The following is a 14,813-nucleotide window of genomic DNA, read 5'->3' as shown; positions in this document are numbered from 1 at the left end:
TAGATCGCGTTTAGCGTGCGCAATTGAGCTTTCTGTCGTAAATAATGAATTCACGATCGCGGAACTTTTCTATCAATCCGGAACGTCGACGTCATCGATATAGGAATATTCGCCGATATTTTTACTCTAATAGTCTACAAAGCGCTGAAAGATGATAGTGTACTAAGAATAAAAGCACAAAAATACGCTGTGAGCTTTACCATTAAAGCACAGAATGTTAAACGAAAGCCCAAAGTGTTTCAGAACTTGTTCACAGTTTTTACAAACCACATATTCAAAGTGCAAGGTTTTCCATGCGTTGGTAAGACTGGTCCGCAAACAAAAACCCTTCTTTGTCTCTCCTTCTTATTACTATGTGCGATTATAAATAGATTCGATGCTCTTGAATCGAAATATAGCAATAAAAAATATGTACCACGTATAATTTTCATGTGATGTTTCTTTCTTATAAAACGCTATGATTACTTGTAAATTCTAATCAAACATTAATGACAGGAGGAATATTTGTAAGAAAAAAAAAAAAAATGTATACAGTTAAAAAGTTTGCACATTATAAAATCGTCAGAAAATCTGTCTACTAGTACGATTCTAGTCATTTTGTAGTTTTCTGTCTTTTCGTACCATTGATTGGAGTTTCACAGCGAATTCACCGACAAAAATCTGCTGATAACACGGTAAAAAAAAAAAAAAAAAAAAAATCACATCATCCAATATATACGTGACAGCAAAAAATGGTAAAGCAGATATAAATTCGGCGCATTGAAACCTTCGTATCTGTAATGTTTTATTTTTAAGGAGTATTTCGCCGCAGATCCGTATAATTTTCGCAATTCAATTAGGATGGGAGGAAAACTATCGTTGGCCGGCACGTGAGACGAAAATTTGCCGGTGAGTGATATATCGGAATGAATCGTGGCTGGCGAACAAGCGCCATGAAGAACGTTGCACCGCAGCCACAGTGGCAGCAGGGTAAAAGAATGCGTGCAAGCAAGAAACCCGGGGCATGCTAGATAATCTGAACAGGATAGCGGACGCGAAGTTAAATAAATCACCGAGCAACGGGGCAGGGCAGGACTGTTGGGCCTGGTCGGTTTTCTGGTATTAGAAGGCAAAGCAGCGAGAGGCAGGGTGACATAATGCATATAAATCGCTCGAAACAGGAGAACCGTGATTACGCGATCGGGGCGGTCGTGTGTTGGTTTACGAGCTCGGCGGTCACTTCGCTACCCGATAACGTGGCGGCCCGAAAAAGCTCGCATACACACGACGCCAAACGCCGAACGGCGATAATTCAGAGGATTTTTTTTTTTTTTTTTTTATTACCTTTCTCATGTTTTCAACCCCATCCTTTTATTTTCTGCCATTTTTATTAATTTTTCACCCCCCCTTTTTTCACCCACCCAAGTCGCATTCGCTGTTGAAATCTGTGCGAAACGAACCGTCCGCGACAATTGTCGAACAATCGACGCGAATGTCGTGTGAAATAACTGAAACGGCTAAGGGAGATTCACTCACCTTGTTGATTTGGCGTTGAAGCCTCGTAATTGTGGCGCGGTCACGTTGGGCTGCTGCTCGTTCAGCCTGCAGAGTTCGTTCCAATTCTTGGACACGCTCTTCGAGGCTTTCCTGAAAAATTAATAATACCGTTATTCGATGATTTTCCCAGAGAAATCGAAAAAGCTTTCGTTCACTCGAGTCGATTAAACTTTGAGCATCTTTTATTTCTGAAATAAGCTGAAGAATTCGGACCGTCAATTGACGGGGATATTTAAAATATATATTCATAGCCATCTCAACCGAACGTTTCACGACGCAAGTTAGGGTTCGTTTCAATCGATCCTCTTTGCACCGCAGGGTTTTCATCTCGTTAATTGTGTTATGGAACATTTAAAGGGTATCTGCAGAACCTTTGATCATTTATAACAGTTCAGCAAATTCAACTTGAATGCAGGCCTGAGATCCCAGCTGCAATAATGAATAACTAAAAGGGTCGAAGGAAGAATGAGTGAATATGTTTTCCGTCTAAATAGAGAATCCGAAATTTTCCTTTGAAGGAAGAGAATTGACGGTTTGCTAATCGCTAATGCGCGGAAGGAACTCGTCGAGTAACGAAAAATTATCTACATACATTCAATATCGAATTTCCCTTTCGAAGAACTGGAATAATACGATACGGAATGCGACTTGGCAAATCGAGCTTTGTTCGAACGCTTCTGTGTGCTTACAGTAAACCAATATCAAGCAAATTACACTCCCAACCGCATTTCTAATTGTCCCGTTTGCTTAGGCGAGTTACATGCATTTGTACCAGCGGTGATAGCGGATTTGGCAGAATCCTATAACTGGTTACCGTTCCCTTGTTTGGGCAAGGTTTATGCAGAGCCGAACGAACTAAGGGCGACTAGCGGGAGCAAACAGAGGCTGAAAGTCGAAATTTCCCCGCGGCAATATCGATTTACACGAGAGTGTTAATATACGAGATACCGAATCGATTATTCTCGAAGGAGCATATAATATACGTACACATATGTATACCTATGCCTGTGTAACACAGTGAGAAATAAACTCATTTTGAAATTAAAGCTTGCAAGCTTGCTCTCGTATTTTAGCTCGCGAAGAGACGATGATACGAGTGGTTATAAAATATGCGAGAAGAAGCGGAATGGGGAGAGTTAGGGTGACTCGAGTGAAAATTTGGGATAACGAAGAAGGCCCGTTGGCTATTTGACGCGGGGGAAAATTCGGAGGACTCACCACTTGGGCTAAACGGCGTCGGTCGTCCGTATGCTAATTAGTTTCAAGCCCTTTTCCCCCATTCTTGCTTCAGCGGCACGGCGCGGCCGGAAGCGGAACCCTTCCGTATCCCGCGGGAGATTTGCAACAAACAATAGAGAGAAAGCGAGACGGATAGTCCAAGGAAGAGAGAGAGAGAAGAGAGAGAGAGTGGGGAATAAATCGCGACTACGTGTCCGAGCATACGAATTCGCTCCACACGGTCGTGGCAAAGCCTCTCCTCAACACGAGCTAATGGATCGCACCCGATACTTAACGGTCAAATCGTTAGCCTCGGTTCACTATTCCAGCCAAAACTGGCCCGTAAATATTCCAGATAGTGCGGAAACCGCAGGCGGCTAGTTCCGTGGTGGATTATCGTAACCGAGATCTTCGGCATCGCGTACCGAATAAAGAAATTTCGATGTTCGCCATTTCTTACATGCAGGAATTTTGCATGTGTCAAAGTATTAAAACGTGATAAATTATGGGATGAAGTACTGCGCGGAATAGCTGATTGCGCAACCATTGCCATTTTTCCTAACTGAGTGCGCAAAATTCTATTTTGTACACCCAAATGAGGGCGAAAAGTATCACATTCCCGCACTAGTATGGGAATTAAATCGAACTGTCTTTTCTTGTAATGTTATTAAATGTAATATTTTGTATTCAAAATCGAATTTTGCGCACTTTTTTGGGAAAAATGTATATTATAACCGCGGTGAGGGTTCTGAAGTAAGCCACGAGCTTTCGAACCCATTTTGCCTGTCTTTTTTTCCTGGATCTGTATTAGCGCCGCGATGACGGAATTTGCGTTTATTTCGCCTCTTCCACGTTCGCAAGGATTTTATCACCGTATTTCGCAAAGCGTTCCGGTTAACGATCAAATAACGCCAAAGAGAGAACGCTTTGCATTATATACGCATTTGTGCATGAAATGTGTACGGTGTACATAAGGCCGTGTATGTATATATGTGTAGGTAAAGTGTACCTTCATATTCCTACGGCAATTAAAGCGTGAGCGATGGATGGAGCGATGTTAAGCTATGTAATTTCCTCGACCGGCATCAAACAAAGCTCTTTGACGCGACTTTGACGCCAGCAACGTTCTCCATCCGAATTTCCATCCGCTGAACACAATTCCCAGTCGACCAAAGTTCAAATCCACACAGAGTCTCGTGTGGTTATTACGCATTATACAACTGTCGCAAAATTTTGACAAAATCAATACTAGGTGCGATGATACAGTGGTCTTAAAGTTGGACTGTAATATACAAGTTGACAAGTTTCAAACGATTTTCGAAAGCTGATCGTGGAGATCTTGCGAGTTCGGTTGAACCGCAAAAACAATTCGCAATATTTCTGCAGGTTGGAAAAAAAAAAAAAATATCAGTGCAGAGGATTGAATATATTTCATAAGAAGCGAATGAATCGGTTGTATCAACTACATAAATTACCTTCTCATAAAATCGTAAAAATAGATTAATTAGTTTAAACAACTGAAATATTTTCTATTCAGTCGCAGCAATTTAATTTCTCATTTTTCGGTGATTTGTTTGATCAAACTGATATTTTTTCTCCGTGTTCTCGGATGAATTATTCCGTCTTTAATAAACACCGTGAGAATTACAATATATTATTAATTGAAATCGGTTAACGACAAGCTGCGAGCCGACAAGCCGCGACGAAATTCTCTACAGTATAAAAATTCACACGGGAAATAATTGACTGTAACAAATGGTTGTTCTGCCGTACCGAAAAAAAAAAAAAAAAAAAAAAAAAAAAAACGAGACATGGACCCGCGCTTCAGGGATTCGAATAATTACAGACGGTGTTCTTCCGGGCGACAGAGCTACCGGAAAGAATTAACCGTTATGCAGTTTCGACGACGAATCGTCGTCATCGACGGCTGAATAATTATGATCCTTAGGACCGTATTACGTTCTGAGATCGAGACGTCGATTGCTTATCCTTGAATCTTAATGCGGACATACGTCTGACGGCGGGAATTAGCACATGTACTTATATTTCAGAGAGCTATACAAGAACGGTCTTCGAATCTCCCTTAATCGTAGGTTCGAAATCGGTTCGTTGTTATTGATGATTTTTTTTTTTTACTGGTTTTTAAAAAAATTCATCAGGCATGAGAGGCAGCTTTGATTTCTCGCTAACGAAACTCCGAAAGCTTTACGGTACCATCCCTTTTTTTTTTTAAATTCTTGTCAGAAAAAAAAAAAAATAAAATAAAAAAACAGCCAACGAACCGCGCTGTCATTAATATATTAAAGCCGCGTTGGGAAAGTCAATGCTGACCGTTGCCGAGTGCAGATCAAAGGGTTGCGTTTAACGAAGTATATACGAAGCATCAGCACGAATTTGTTTTAATAACGCGAAGCGGTGGGGAAAGTTCTGGGAGAAAAGGGTCAGTTTTAAAAGGCATCGAGGATAAGGGCTGTCGGGGTTGACGAAAATTTCAACTGTTTTCGATATTCCCGTGTGCGCTGCGGTTGTTCACAACGGTAATAACAACAATAACAACACCGGGTGGATATAACGCGTCAGGTTACGTAGTAGGATTTTGCATATTGGTCATTCTGGCGGAAAATGCACTTTACATACCGACTGCCGTGGCGCGGAGATCGGGAATCTTTTGAATAAGTGAATTACAGCCGCGGTGGAAAAGGGAAAGTTACCGTTCGGTTTCATGGGGGTGAGTATGGAGGAAGGAAAGGGGAGAAAAGGATAAAGAAAGAAAAAAAGAAAGCAAGGAAGGAAACGTTACAATACAACGAGTTGTCCACGAGGTTTGATGCTCGCCGTTGGCAGAGCTGGGGCGACAAAGTGAATTGAGCCGCGAACATCTATATTCAGATTTTCGGGGGAATCCCGGTTCTAGGTATCCGAAATTTTATTCCCTTCCCATGCAGTTTTCTCCGACTGTCGGTTGTATCCGCGATTTTTGGCCGATGCCCGGAAACAGATGGACCGTTCTTGGGACTCCGCAGGAACAACGAACCTCCTCTACGGCTTGCAGGACCAAAAAGGGACGACGAGGAGGACGAGAACCCTAATCGAGTTCTGCGGCGGGGTGAAACGAAAGCCAGAAGCCAAGGGTTTGCGCTGCGCGCATGATTTCACTTGGAGCGCACTTCAATTCACTTTCCCTCTCTCTCTCTCTCTCTCTCTCTCTCTCTGGTCCTTGGTAACCTCTGTACACCTCTACCCTACTTGTAAACCGGCTACTCGGCATAAACGAACACGAACATGAACAGTGAAAAAAAAGGTAAGCCTGACTCGCCGACTTCGCAAAACTACCTCAAAAAAGCTTTTCATCCGATTCTAAAAGCTTCTCTTCCACGCAATAAACGGATACGTGAATTTCCGCCTACCGGTTGACAAGCTTAAGACGCAAAAACTCTCCCTAAACGAGGTCGTTTAATGTTGCGATGGTTTTTGTTCGACAGCTATTTACATTCAGGTTGTACCAAATTTCCCAAATTCTGTCATCGTGGTAGCAGAAATGTGTCCGTTCACTTTCGACAAAGATCTGGATGGATTTTCCCATCACGAGTCAAAGTCTTTCAACGATGTAAGGGAGCATCTTTGACGCATCACGCCACCTGCTTCGTACCAGTGATTGTAGGATCTTTCATCTTTTCGGGTCGAATTGCGAAGGTCCGTTGAGCCAATTCACACAGCCATAATAATAAAATCGATGGTGTGGAATCTGTATTTTCCGGGAGACGAACCGCGAGATGTTTGATCGAGCGTAGTCCGAAACGGTTATGATTTATAACACTTATATACTTTCATCCGGCTGGCCTCCTGCCAAGCCGGAAGGTCCGACGCACCGGAAATCGCGGCCATATTTCAAACGCTTCACGCCCCATGTCTCGAGCAGCTCGATGTCGAGGAGAGGTTCCAAACTCCCCGGTATAACTTTTCCTCCCGCCCGTAGTTTAAGGATTTATCAATTTGCATAAGATCGACTCACGATTCGAGAAATATTCGAACTCGCCGCATTTACGTGTCACGTATAAAATCCATCTGCCGATTGTGCGGGAGACGAGCTTGTATTACAAGTGAAATATCGCCCTGAGAAGTTAGTTGTTCTAAAATCGTGTATAAACTCTCCGATCCTGCCGTATCACAGGACCTCAAATCTCGCAATTAAAAAGCTCCGGGAATATTACGCAGGATCGTTACTCCTGACGAAGTAAACCATCGTCGGGATGCGGTGCAATATTTCACGGTTCCTTTAATTCATCCGAAGATCCTGACGTAGCCTCCGCGGGTCACCGTCAAGGAGATGATCTTGGCTCGTAAAGATCGCTAGAATCGTTTTCGAAATTACAGCTGAAAGTGCGTTTATCCGTTTCCGACGCGCTCGCCTCATTTTACGAGGAAGAATCTCGCCGACATTTTTGATGGCCACAAGAGTCGAAATATGATATCGGATGGCTCTTACATAGGGTGTATTATACGCCTGATATACATGATCGATATTCAGCGTTTTCATCGTTCAAGAAGTTTCCGAATATTTTCTTTTTTTTTCGAGAGAGAGAGAGAGAGTATCGGAAGGGGAGGAAATTGATTCGCGACAAAGAAGGAAAGAGGAGAGGAGAGAAGAGAAGAGAAAAAGAGAACGGAGAAAGTCGCTCAGGCGTCGGAGACATTTTAATTTACGCTCCCCGAGCCAGCCTGACAGGGTGCTGCGGATCTAGATAGAATATCCCCCGGAGTAAAAGCGAGTCGCCACCGCCGCCTATTGGATTCATATTTCCAAGATTCTCTCCCAAGTCGAAGGGGAGAAAACGTTAGGTTGAAAAAGAAAATCCCCGAAGGTTCAATTACTTACAGGCTTTGACTTCGCGCTAAGACTCTTTTCAATCCGAATAAACCCCTCGCCGTTATAGCTGTAGGTGTGACGTATCCGTGGGTGTTTAAATGCCTACACTTGAAATTATCGTTGTCAAAACTGGATCCGAAGGTGGCTGAATTTTTTCAACCACAGTCCTTGCTTCTATCCGTTGTTGTGCGAGTGGTGTTTGAAAAAAAAAAAAATAGTAATTTTGGAATTTTGCGCGTTGTATTCAGTCCGATTCGAGCGATTTTTTGTTGCTGTCTGAAAAGTTACCGTAAAAACGCATATCTGAGAGAACTAAAACCTATTCCAAATAACGAGTTCCGGAAGTTCCAGAACTGGCACTATTTTGAAGAGGGATAAGCAGCGTTGTATACGAATGAATAAAATTCTTATAAAAAAAACGAAAATTCCCGTAATTTTTTTAAACAAACCTCGTACATTCCACGCATCCTCCTGACGCGTACGCGTGACTAAATTTGAAAAGAGGTCCTAATTGGCGAAACCTCGGGAGAGGAAACATCGTCACGACGAGTGAGTTTAGGCCGGGTTCTGTACTATGTCGCCGTCCCCATTAGCCGAGTAAACATTGACTTATTCCCGGTATTATTTCTGCCTGAGAAAGTGGAAAACTAGAAGGTAAGATGTAGTAAGTGGTTGTCAAACAAGTAATCGAGACCGAGCGAGGATTCCTCTCGATCTGGAAAAAGATCGCCCCTCTCCTCCGTCGCCCTCAGCTCGATCTCGCATTCCTTTTTTCCCGCGGATTTCTTCTCGCGCAAAGCCAAAAGATTCGCAACATATTCCACGAAAACGGCTCGAGCGTATTTACGAGCATAAAGGGGCTTCAGGGTACGAAGTTCGCGAAAGGCTTGAGAGGCTGCGGCTTCAAGTCGACGCTGAAGGCGGGGAAGATTTTTAGGGGTTTGCCTCCGTTTAGGCGGGGAAACCCCGAAGAACAATGAGGAACGAAGAGGAGGAAGATCCAACCCGAGGGCTACGTAGGGTTGAGCCGGGTGCCGGGGATTCGGAGGGTGAACCCCGAGCTGCTGGGCTAATAGAAATGAAGAGGCTCCCCGTCGACGAGCGAGCTTCGCCGTATCCGGCTGCAGGTGCCGTCCGGAAAACTTTAAAACACCATCAAGTTTTTCTCTTCGTTGTCTCTCCTCCTCCTCCTCCTCATCACCCCTGGTTTATCACTCCGACCGTTCCACCTTTTCGGGATTTCAGATTACGGCGTACAAGGCACCGAGGAAAGAAGAAAAGACGAGAGTGAGAAGAAGGAACGAGGACTTACGAGTACTTAGCCAACGTTTCGCCAAAGTAATGAAATAGGTACGAGAAGACCCGCTTAAGCGATGCAATTTCTATACGAATTATCGATCATCATTGATCCAGCATAGCGCGTAAAACGGATTAACGAATCCATCCACTATCCGAAAAAATTTATCGAAAACTCTGTTCTGATTGGAGTAGATTCGCAGACACACACACACACACAGACGCGCAGCTTCCGCTTAGCATTGTTAAAAAATCCACATCAGCGGTAATTCACCGAAACGTGATGTTTGAGTAAGAAAAAAAGCTAAACGTCGGTAAGGAAGTCCGCTGTACTCGTTCTCCTTTACTGCGGCGTATATCGAGATAGGTCTGTTGACGTTTAAGTTATAATATACGGATTTTCGGATCAACGACGAATCTCTTCTCTCAAATTGAAATTTCATCCTTTGTTCTTACGTAGCTCGAGTAAACGAAGGAACGGCGCAGTCAACCACCCGCGACGTAGAGTTGAAACGAGGGATGAGGAGAAAAGGGGGGATGGAGGAAGGGAGGAAGGGTGGCCACGAGCAATCTCTGCCGGGGTTTTCTCCCAGAATAAAACGGATCCACCAATCTCCCCTCCCCCCCCAAAAACTCTCTCTCTCTCTCTCCGTGCTCGTCAAACTTTCGCGATTAATTACTGTACGCGTACATAGGTATATATAGCTACACCAGAAGCGCCTAGCTAGTGTAATCGGAGATATTTCGACTCTGGCCCTCGTTAGGACTCGAGGGGTGCGTTTGAATACTTACGCGCAGCAGGCATATCGGAACGAAATTGACACTAGATGGAGGGAGCGAGTCGTACAAAGCTACAAAAGTACTGGTATACATTATACCTGAAACAGAAGTGAAAGGGCATTCGTCAGCGGTTTAAAACACGCCGACTGTTTTTCTCCATCGTCTCTTATTCTCCTCTCCGGCGTCCTTTTTATCCTGTACAACATAGTTAGGTACGTACGCTGTTAAAAATTTCTTATCAGAAGTTTTATTCGGATACGGAACAGCGAATTCACCGTACATTTACTGTGTATTCGATTTACGAACACAATAAATTTACTAAAAAATTTAGCGAAATGAAATTACTTCTTTGTGTTTTTCCTATAAATTTTAGTGATATGAAAAATTTTCATTGTAAATTTCAAGCAAATGCACAGTGATTCACGTTGCTGCAACTGAATTTCTAAACTTACACCTCTTTCGTACAGTAAATGTGTAGTAAATTCACAATCATTTTTAACAGTGTAGGTACACGAAGTAGCGACTATACGTCGATCGCAAGGATCCAGTGATCGAAACGGTTTGTTTCTCACTGTCGCTTGTAAAAACCGTTCGTGCTTATAAACCCGTGATCAATATGCAGCTAAACGCTGCGCCCTCGCGGTTAACGATCTTCGACCGATCGATTCTCTCTCTCTCTCTCTCTCTTTCCTACCGCAGAATCAAGACGCTGCAACAGAGCGTGATGGATCAGACTTTAGCCGGGTCTTGACCCTCGTCTATGTATACGTTTAACGGCAATCGGTTCGTGGTAATTTTCACAAAATGACCGATTGCCCGGTTAACGAAGCTTGCGGAGGACGATGAACTGCTTCCACGATTCGCCGATCGATTATATCGATCTTTCCACTCTCTCGACGAGACGCGTTTCAGAATCGGTAAGCTTGTCCGGTTTTTTCGGTTATAGATGTAGAATCGAGAACATCTTCGAGTAATTTGACCCCGACCCGTTGCACTCTACCGATATTCTTCATCGACCGTATCGCAAGTGTCCCGAAGACACCTTGAATAACGTTATATATTTGCGAGGAGTATTTTCGCTACCTCGATACTTTCCCCAGCGGTAAATTTTTATTGCTTGAAATATTTTTGGCAACCTCTCGGAGATATGGATATTCGTAAATCTTTGCTTTGCGTACACAATTCTTGACGGGTAGGCGAGGTTGGACCGTTTCTGCCTTCGAGCGTGTTTCAGCAATATGGAAATACCTCGGCGATATATCCAACTTGGCGATATCCCGGAGGTTGAATTGCCGGGTATTTCAAGACCGTCGTGCAAACCACGGGCCGCTCTTCTCCTCTCCTCGTTACATTCTCGCGGTCTAGCCGTATTAGTCAAGCTGTCAACCCCTGCCTTTCGAGTTTCGACGGATCAGAGGGTGGAGTGGTTGGCCGGTCAGCTTTCTGGAATATCGGGGATGATTCCATATTTCTTATGAATTCTATGCGTGATCGATCGATTGGTCGTATAGCGATCGTATATGGCGAGTTGACTCCGTTCCTCGGTCCTTTTCCGCACCCTCGGCAAAACGGCGCGGCGGCGGCGGCGGTACGACGATCATGAACGAAGGGATAAGGACCCCCGGAGTTTCGAGAAAAAAAGAAGAAGAAGAAAGAAAAAAAAAGAAAAACTTCCCCACGCAGCGCACACACGGCCTGCCCTCGAGGGATGGACGTTGATTGATGACGGGCGTGCATCAACATTCAGGAGAGAAAAATACCACTGAATAAAGGAAATTTGTTGCTGGTATTCGTTGATGCTAATGTGTTGCCGCTGTTCCTGTTGCTCCTGCCGGTGCGCGGTGGTGTCAGATCGGAGTTCTGATCCGTCAGACAATTCCAGCTAGTTGGACAACGTCGTATATTTGATATGAACGTCGTCGTCTCGACGAATTCTTCTTCATACATCACACTCGCGGACGGAGTCGAACCACCGAGATGAATGATTGAAAGTTACACGCCCGCGCGTCGTTTCAACCGTTAGAAATTACGACGCGCTATCCAACGAGAGAATTGATCTACGAAGTGACGATCATCGCCCCTCGTAACGATCACTACGATATCCCCAAAGTATTTGTCATTTCATTTGTCAAAATACGCTCGTCGAATCGCTAAGGAATTTCGAGGCGATAGATAAAAGAATGAGAAATCAGAGACGGAAGTATTCTTTCTTACGAAGAAGAACCGAAGAAATTAAGACAAGGATACGAAGGAACGCTTATAAGTTGCCAGAATACACACTGAGAGAAAATCAACGTCACTTATCTTTATCAATTCAAGATATATTGGAATCTAACAAAATGTTTAGTTGATTTCAAATAAATTTTATTAAACTTTCTTCTCTCATTGTCAATGCATTAATCTCTTGAATATATATATATATATGTATGTATATATCTTCCAGAAGTCCAAACTCAAATTTCAGCTATAAATCGAACAAGAATATAATCACAAATTTGTCGATTCGATTGAATTCTACTGCAATAACTTGAGATGAATTATTCGAATAAACTTTTCGCCAATGAAGAGCTTCTTTTCTCTCGCGAAATTCTTCGACGTGGGTATTTCCGTACATCGCAAAATTATTGGAAACTTCAGGGGGATGGTGGGTGGGTTTAGTTTGAGTGAAAAAACTGCTCCACCCAATTCCCCTAGTACACAATGCCTATATATATATATATGATGAAACACGAAATCCTGGAAGGATTTTGACGATTTTATCCGACGATGTCGGCTACGGGCCGTACGGCTCTGACTCCCGAGTCCCGTCCTGAGGCTGGTTTTGATCCTGGACCCGGGGGAAAGGTGGGAGGGCCATAACACCGAGTTCGGAGCCGAATAATTGGGAGGGTACAGCATTGTGTTCAGGTTTGGCTCCCTTTGTGGGATCAGCGCATTACTGCGCCGATGCAGTGGTGCTCCGATATCCCGGAGGTCCCTTTTGGTCGTACGGGAATATCCTTGGTAAAAAAAACAGGGAACTTCAAGACGCCATTGTGCGCCTCGTTATTCGCTAAAGCCATTGTGCGACTGCCGGACGGTTTCTTGTATTCGTTGGCAAGTTATTGCCAGAAGAAAGGAAAAAAAAAAATAAACTAATGAAATTGATAAATTATAAATAAGTGACGTAAAAAACGTCCTCCGCGCACGATATCCGGAATATCAATGGCTGCGATTTTTGATCGCGCTTTTCTTCAACCTCGACGCGATCCTTATTCCGCAACAGTCCTGCTGATTTTCGATTCTAACCCGCCATTCACGCTGTTTATGTAATTGAGAGCCCCCGATAGAGCTGAAAATGGCGACTACATCCGGTTCAGCTTCGAGGCGGGTGGAGGGTATTTGTTCCTGTCAATCAAACGAATCCGTATTTGGCAGTAGGTGGCCATCCAGCCTATAGGCGACAGGGTGCCCCTGCGGATCGGGGATTGGCAGCACCCTCTTTTTGGCGTCGCGTTTAGTCCAATATCCGACCGTCTGGACCACGCGCTACCTAATCTACTTCAAAGCTTCCCCCACACCGAGAGATTTTTTTTATTGATGTACAAACAGGAGCAAACGGGAAACGCAATATCCGAGAGGAAGTAGCTGGCGAGAAACAATTTTCAGCCTGATTCGCCGGTCGATCGTCGCGATTTTCAACCGAATTTATCCGCGTTTCAAACGTCGGTTTAAAATCGCGATAATTCTAAGCTCGCGTGTCTTTTAAACACGAATTCAGAAACGGAATTGAAAACGAAGATCAAAGGAAAGTTGTCGCGTGGCAGGCGCTGATTTATCAATTTCAAAGTTGTAAAGAAAACGAATGAGAAAGCGGGAAAAAAAAAGAAACAACTAATGAAAGAAACTCACGAATAAAATGAACGTGCGTATGACGAATATTATTATTTTTGCACGCGATATGCAAACACAGCAACGATTCGAGACGGAAATATCAACCGTGAGCGTAATGGCTGGTTTACATATTATATTTAATTCGTCGAAATCAACCGGCGATACTATATTTATATTTAGCATTTATCGTTAACGTTTAGCTTACAATCACCGAGGCAATCAAGAATTCAACAACGCTTAATCACCCGGTTTTAATGGTCGCGTTATTTTCGCCTGGGGATCTGTCAACTCGGTGCGATATCTGTATAATGATTGCAAATTATTATTATCAATAATAAATTCAACCTGAGAGAAAATTGGTTATTCACAAAGGCCAGCGAATTTTGTACACGCTTGATCACGTGTCAATTTGATCCTCATGAAACAGTCACGGATGCTTGAGGCAAATACAAATTGCAAAATTGCATTGATTAATGGATAATCGTTGATCCCTTCCTGGGAGTCAAAATTTACTCAATTTATACACCCAACTGCAGAGCGATTCCTCTTATTTGTTTTGATAAAAATTATAAAATTGCAAATATATTGGAGCATAAATGAAATTTCTGGAACAGTGGAATTCCCGCATCGAATAATGAAGAAATCAAGAATAATCCTCTGACGGAATTAGTGAAAGGGCCATAAATTCCTGCCTAATCACGATGAATACTCAAAGCGGTAAGAGCACCGCTAAATGAACTAATTAAGACTTGTGCTTATTGAGACAGGGCCGAATTGCCACAGAGGAAAATGAAGCGTTGAAGAAAGAAGAAGGCAATAGAATTTCACAGTGAAATTATCAAAGCTAGAATCAGCGCCGATTTCCTTGAGAGAATAATAAACCGCGAATCGAGGGTGGCGCCGTATAATGTCAGACCCAGTTTGAGGCTGGAACGCGATTCGAGCTTTATCAAGAGCTTAAAACAAGCGTGGCTACACGATGATCGAGGGCAGGATCGCGCAATCCTATTATCCATAGATCACGGCTCGTCAAGGGCGGTGATAACGGTATGACATTGATTAAGCCGAGGCCCTGCTTGTCTCTGTCGTCGGAAGTAAAAGGCGTTACGATAGGCGGATGAGAGGAGAGGAGACGAGAGGAGAGAAGAATGAGGAGGAGGAGGAGGAGGTGAAGTAGTCGAGGAGTAAACGTACCCCCTGATGGGTAATGATAGCCGGCCATTACCGGATCTTAGGCTGTGAG

The 14,813-nt window shown here is 43.6% G+C and overlaps 1 protein-coding gene across 7 annotated transcripts in view; it reads right to left on the bottom strand.

Annotated features, from left to right (window-relative positions):
- Nucleotides 1-14,813, bottom strand: part of LOC124305314 (uncharacterized) — a 167,726-nt gene that overhangs the window by 62,314 nt on the left and 90,599 nt on the right. For all 7 annotated transcript variants that reach the window (XM_046764575.1, XM_046764576.1, XM_046764583.1 and 4 more), the window contains exon 4: nucleotides 1,516-1,626. In XM_046764575.1, the coding sequence (XP_046620531.1) occupies nucleotides 1,516-1,626 (111 nt within the window). The remainder of the gene's footprint in view (nucleotides 1-1,515; nucleotides 1,627-14,813) is intronic.

Source organism: Neodiprion virginianus, chromosome 5, assembly GCF_021901495.1.
Source record: "Neodiprion virginianus isolate iyNeoVirg1 chromosome 5, iyNeoVirg1.1, whole genome shotgun sequence".
NCBI classification, from domain to species: domain Eukaryota; kingdom Metazoa; phylum Arthropoda; class Insecta; order Hymenoptera; family Diprionidae; genus Neodiprion; species Neodiprion virginianus.
Note: the sequence above shows the minus strand (reverse complement) of the source record. Positions and strands in the feature narration are given on the sequence as shown.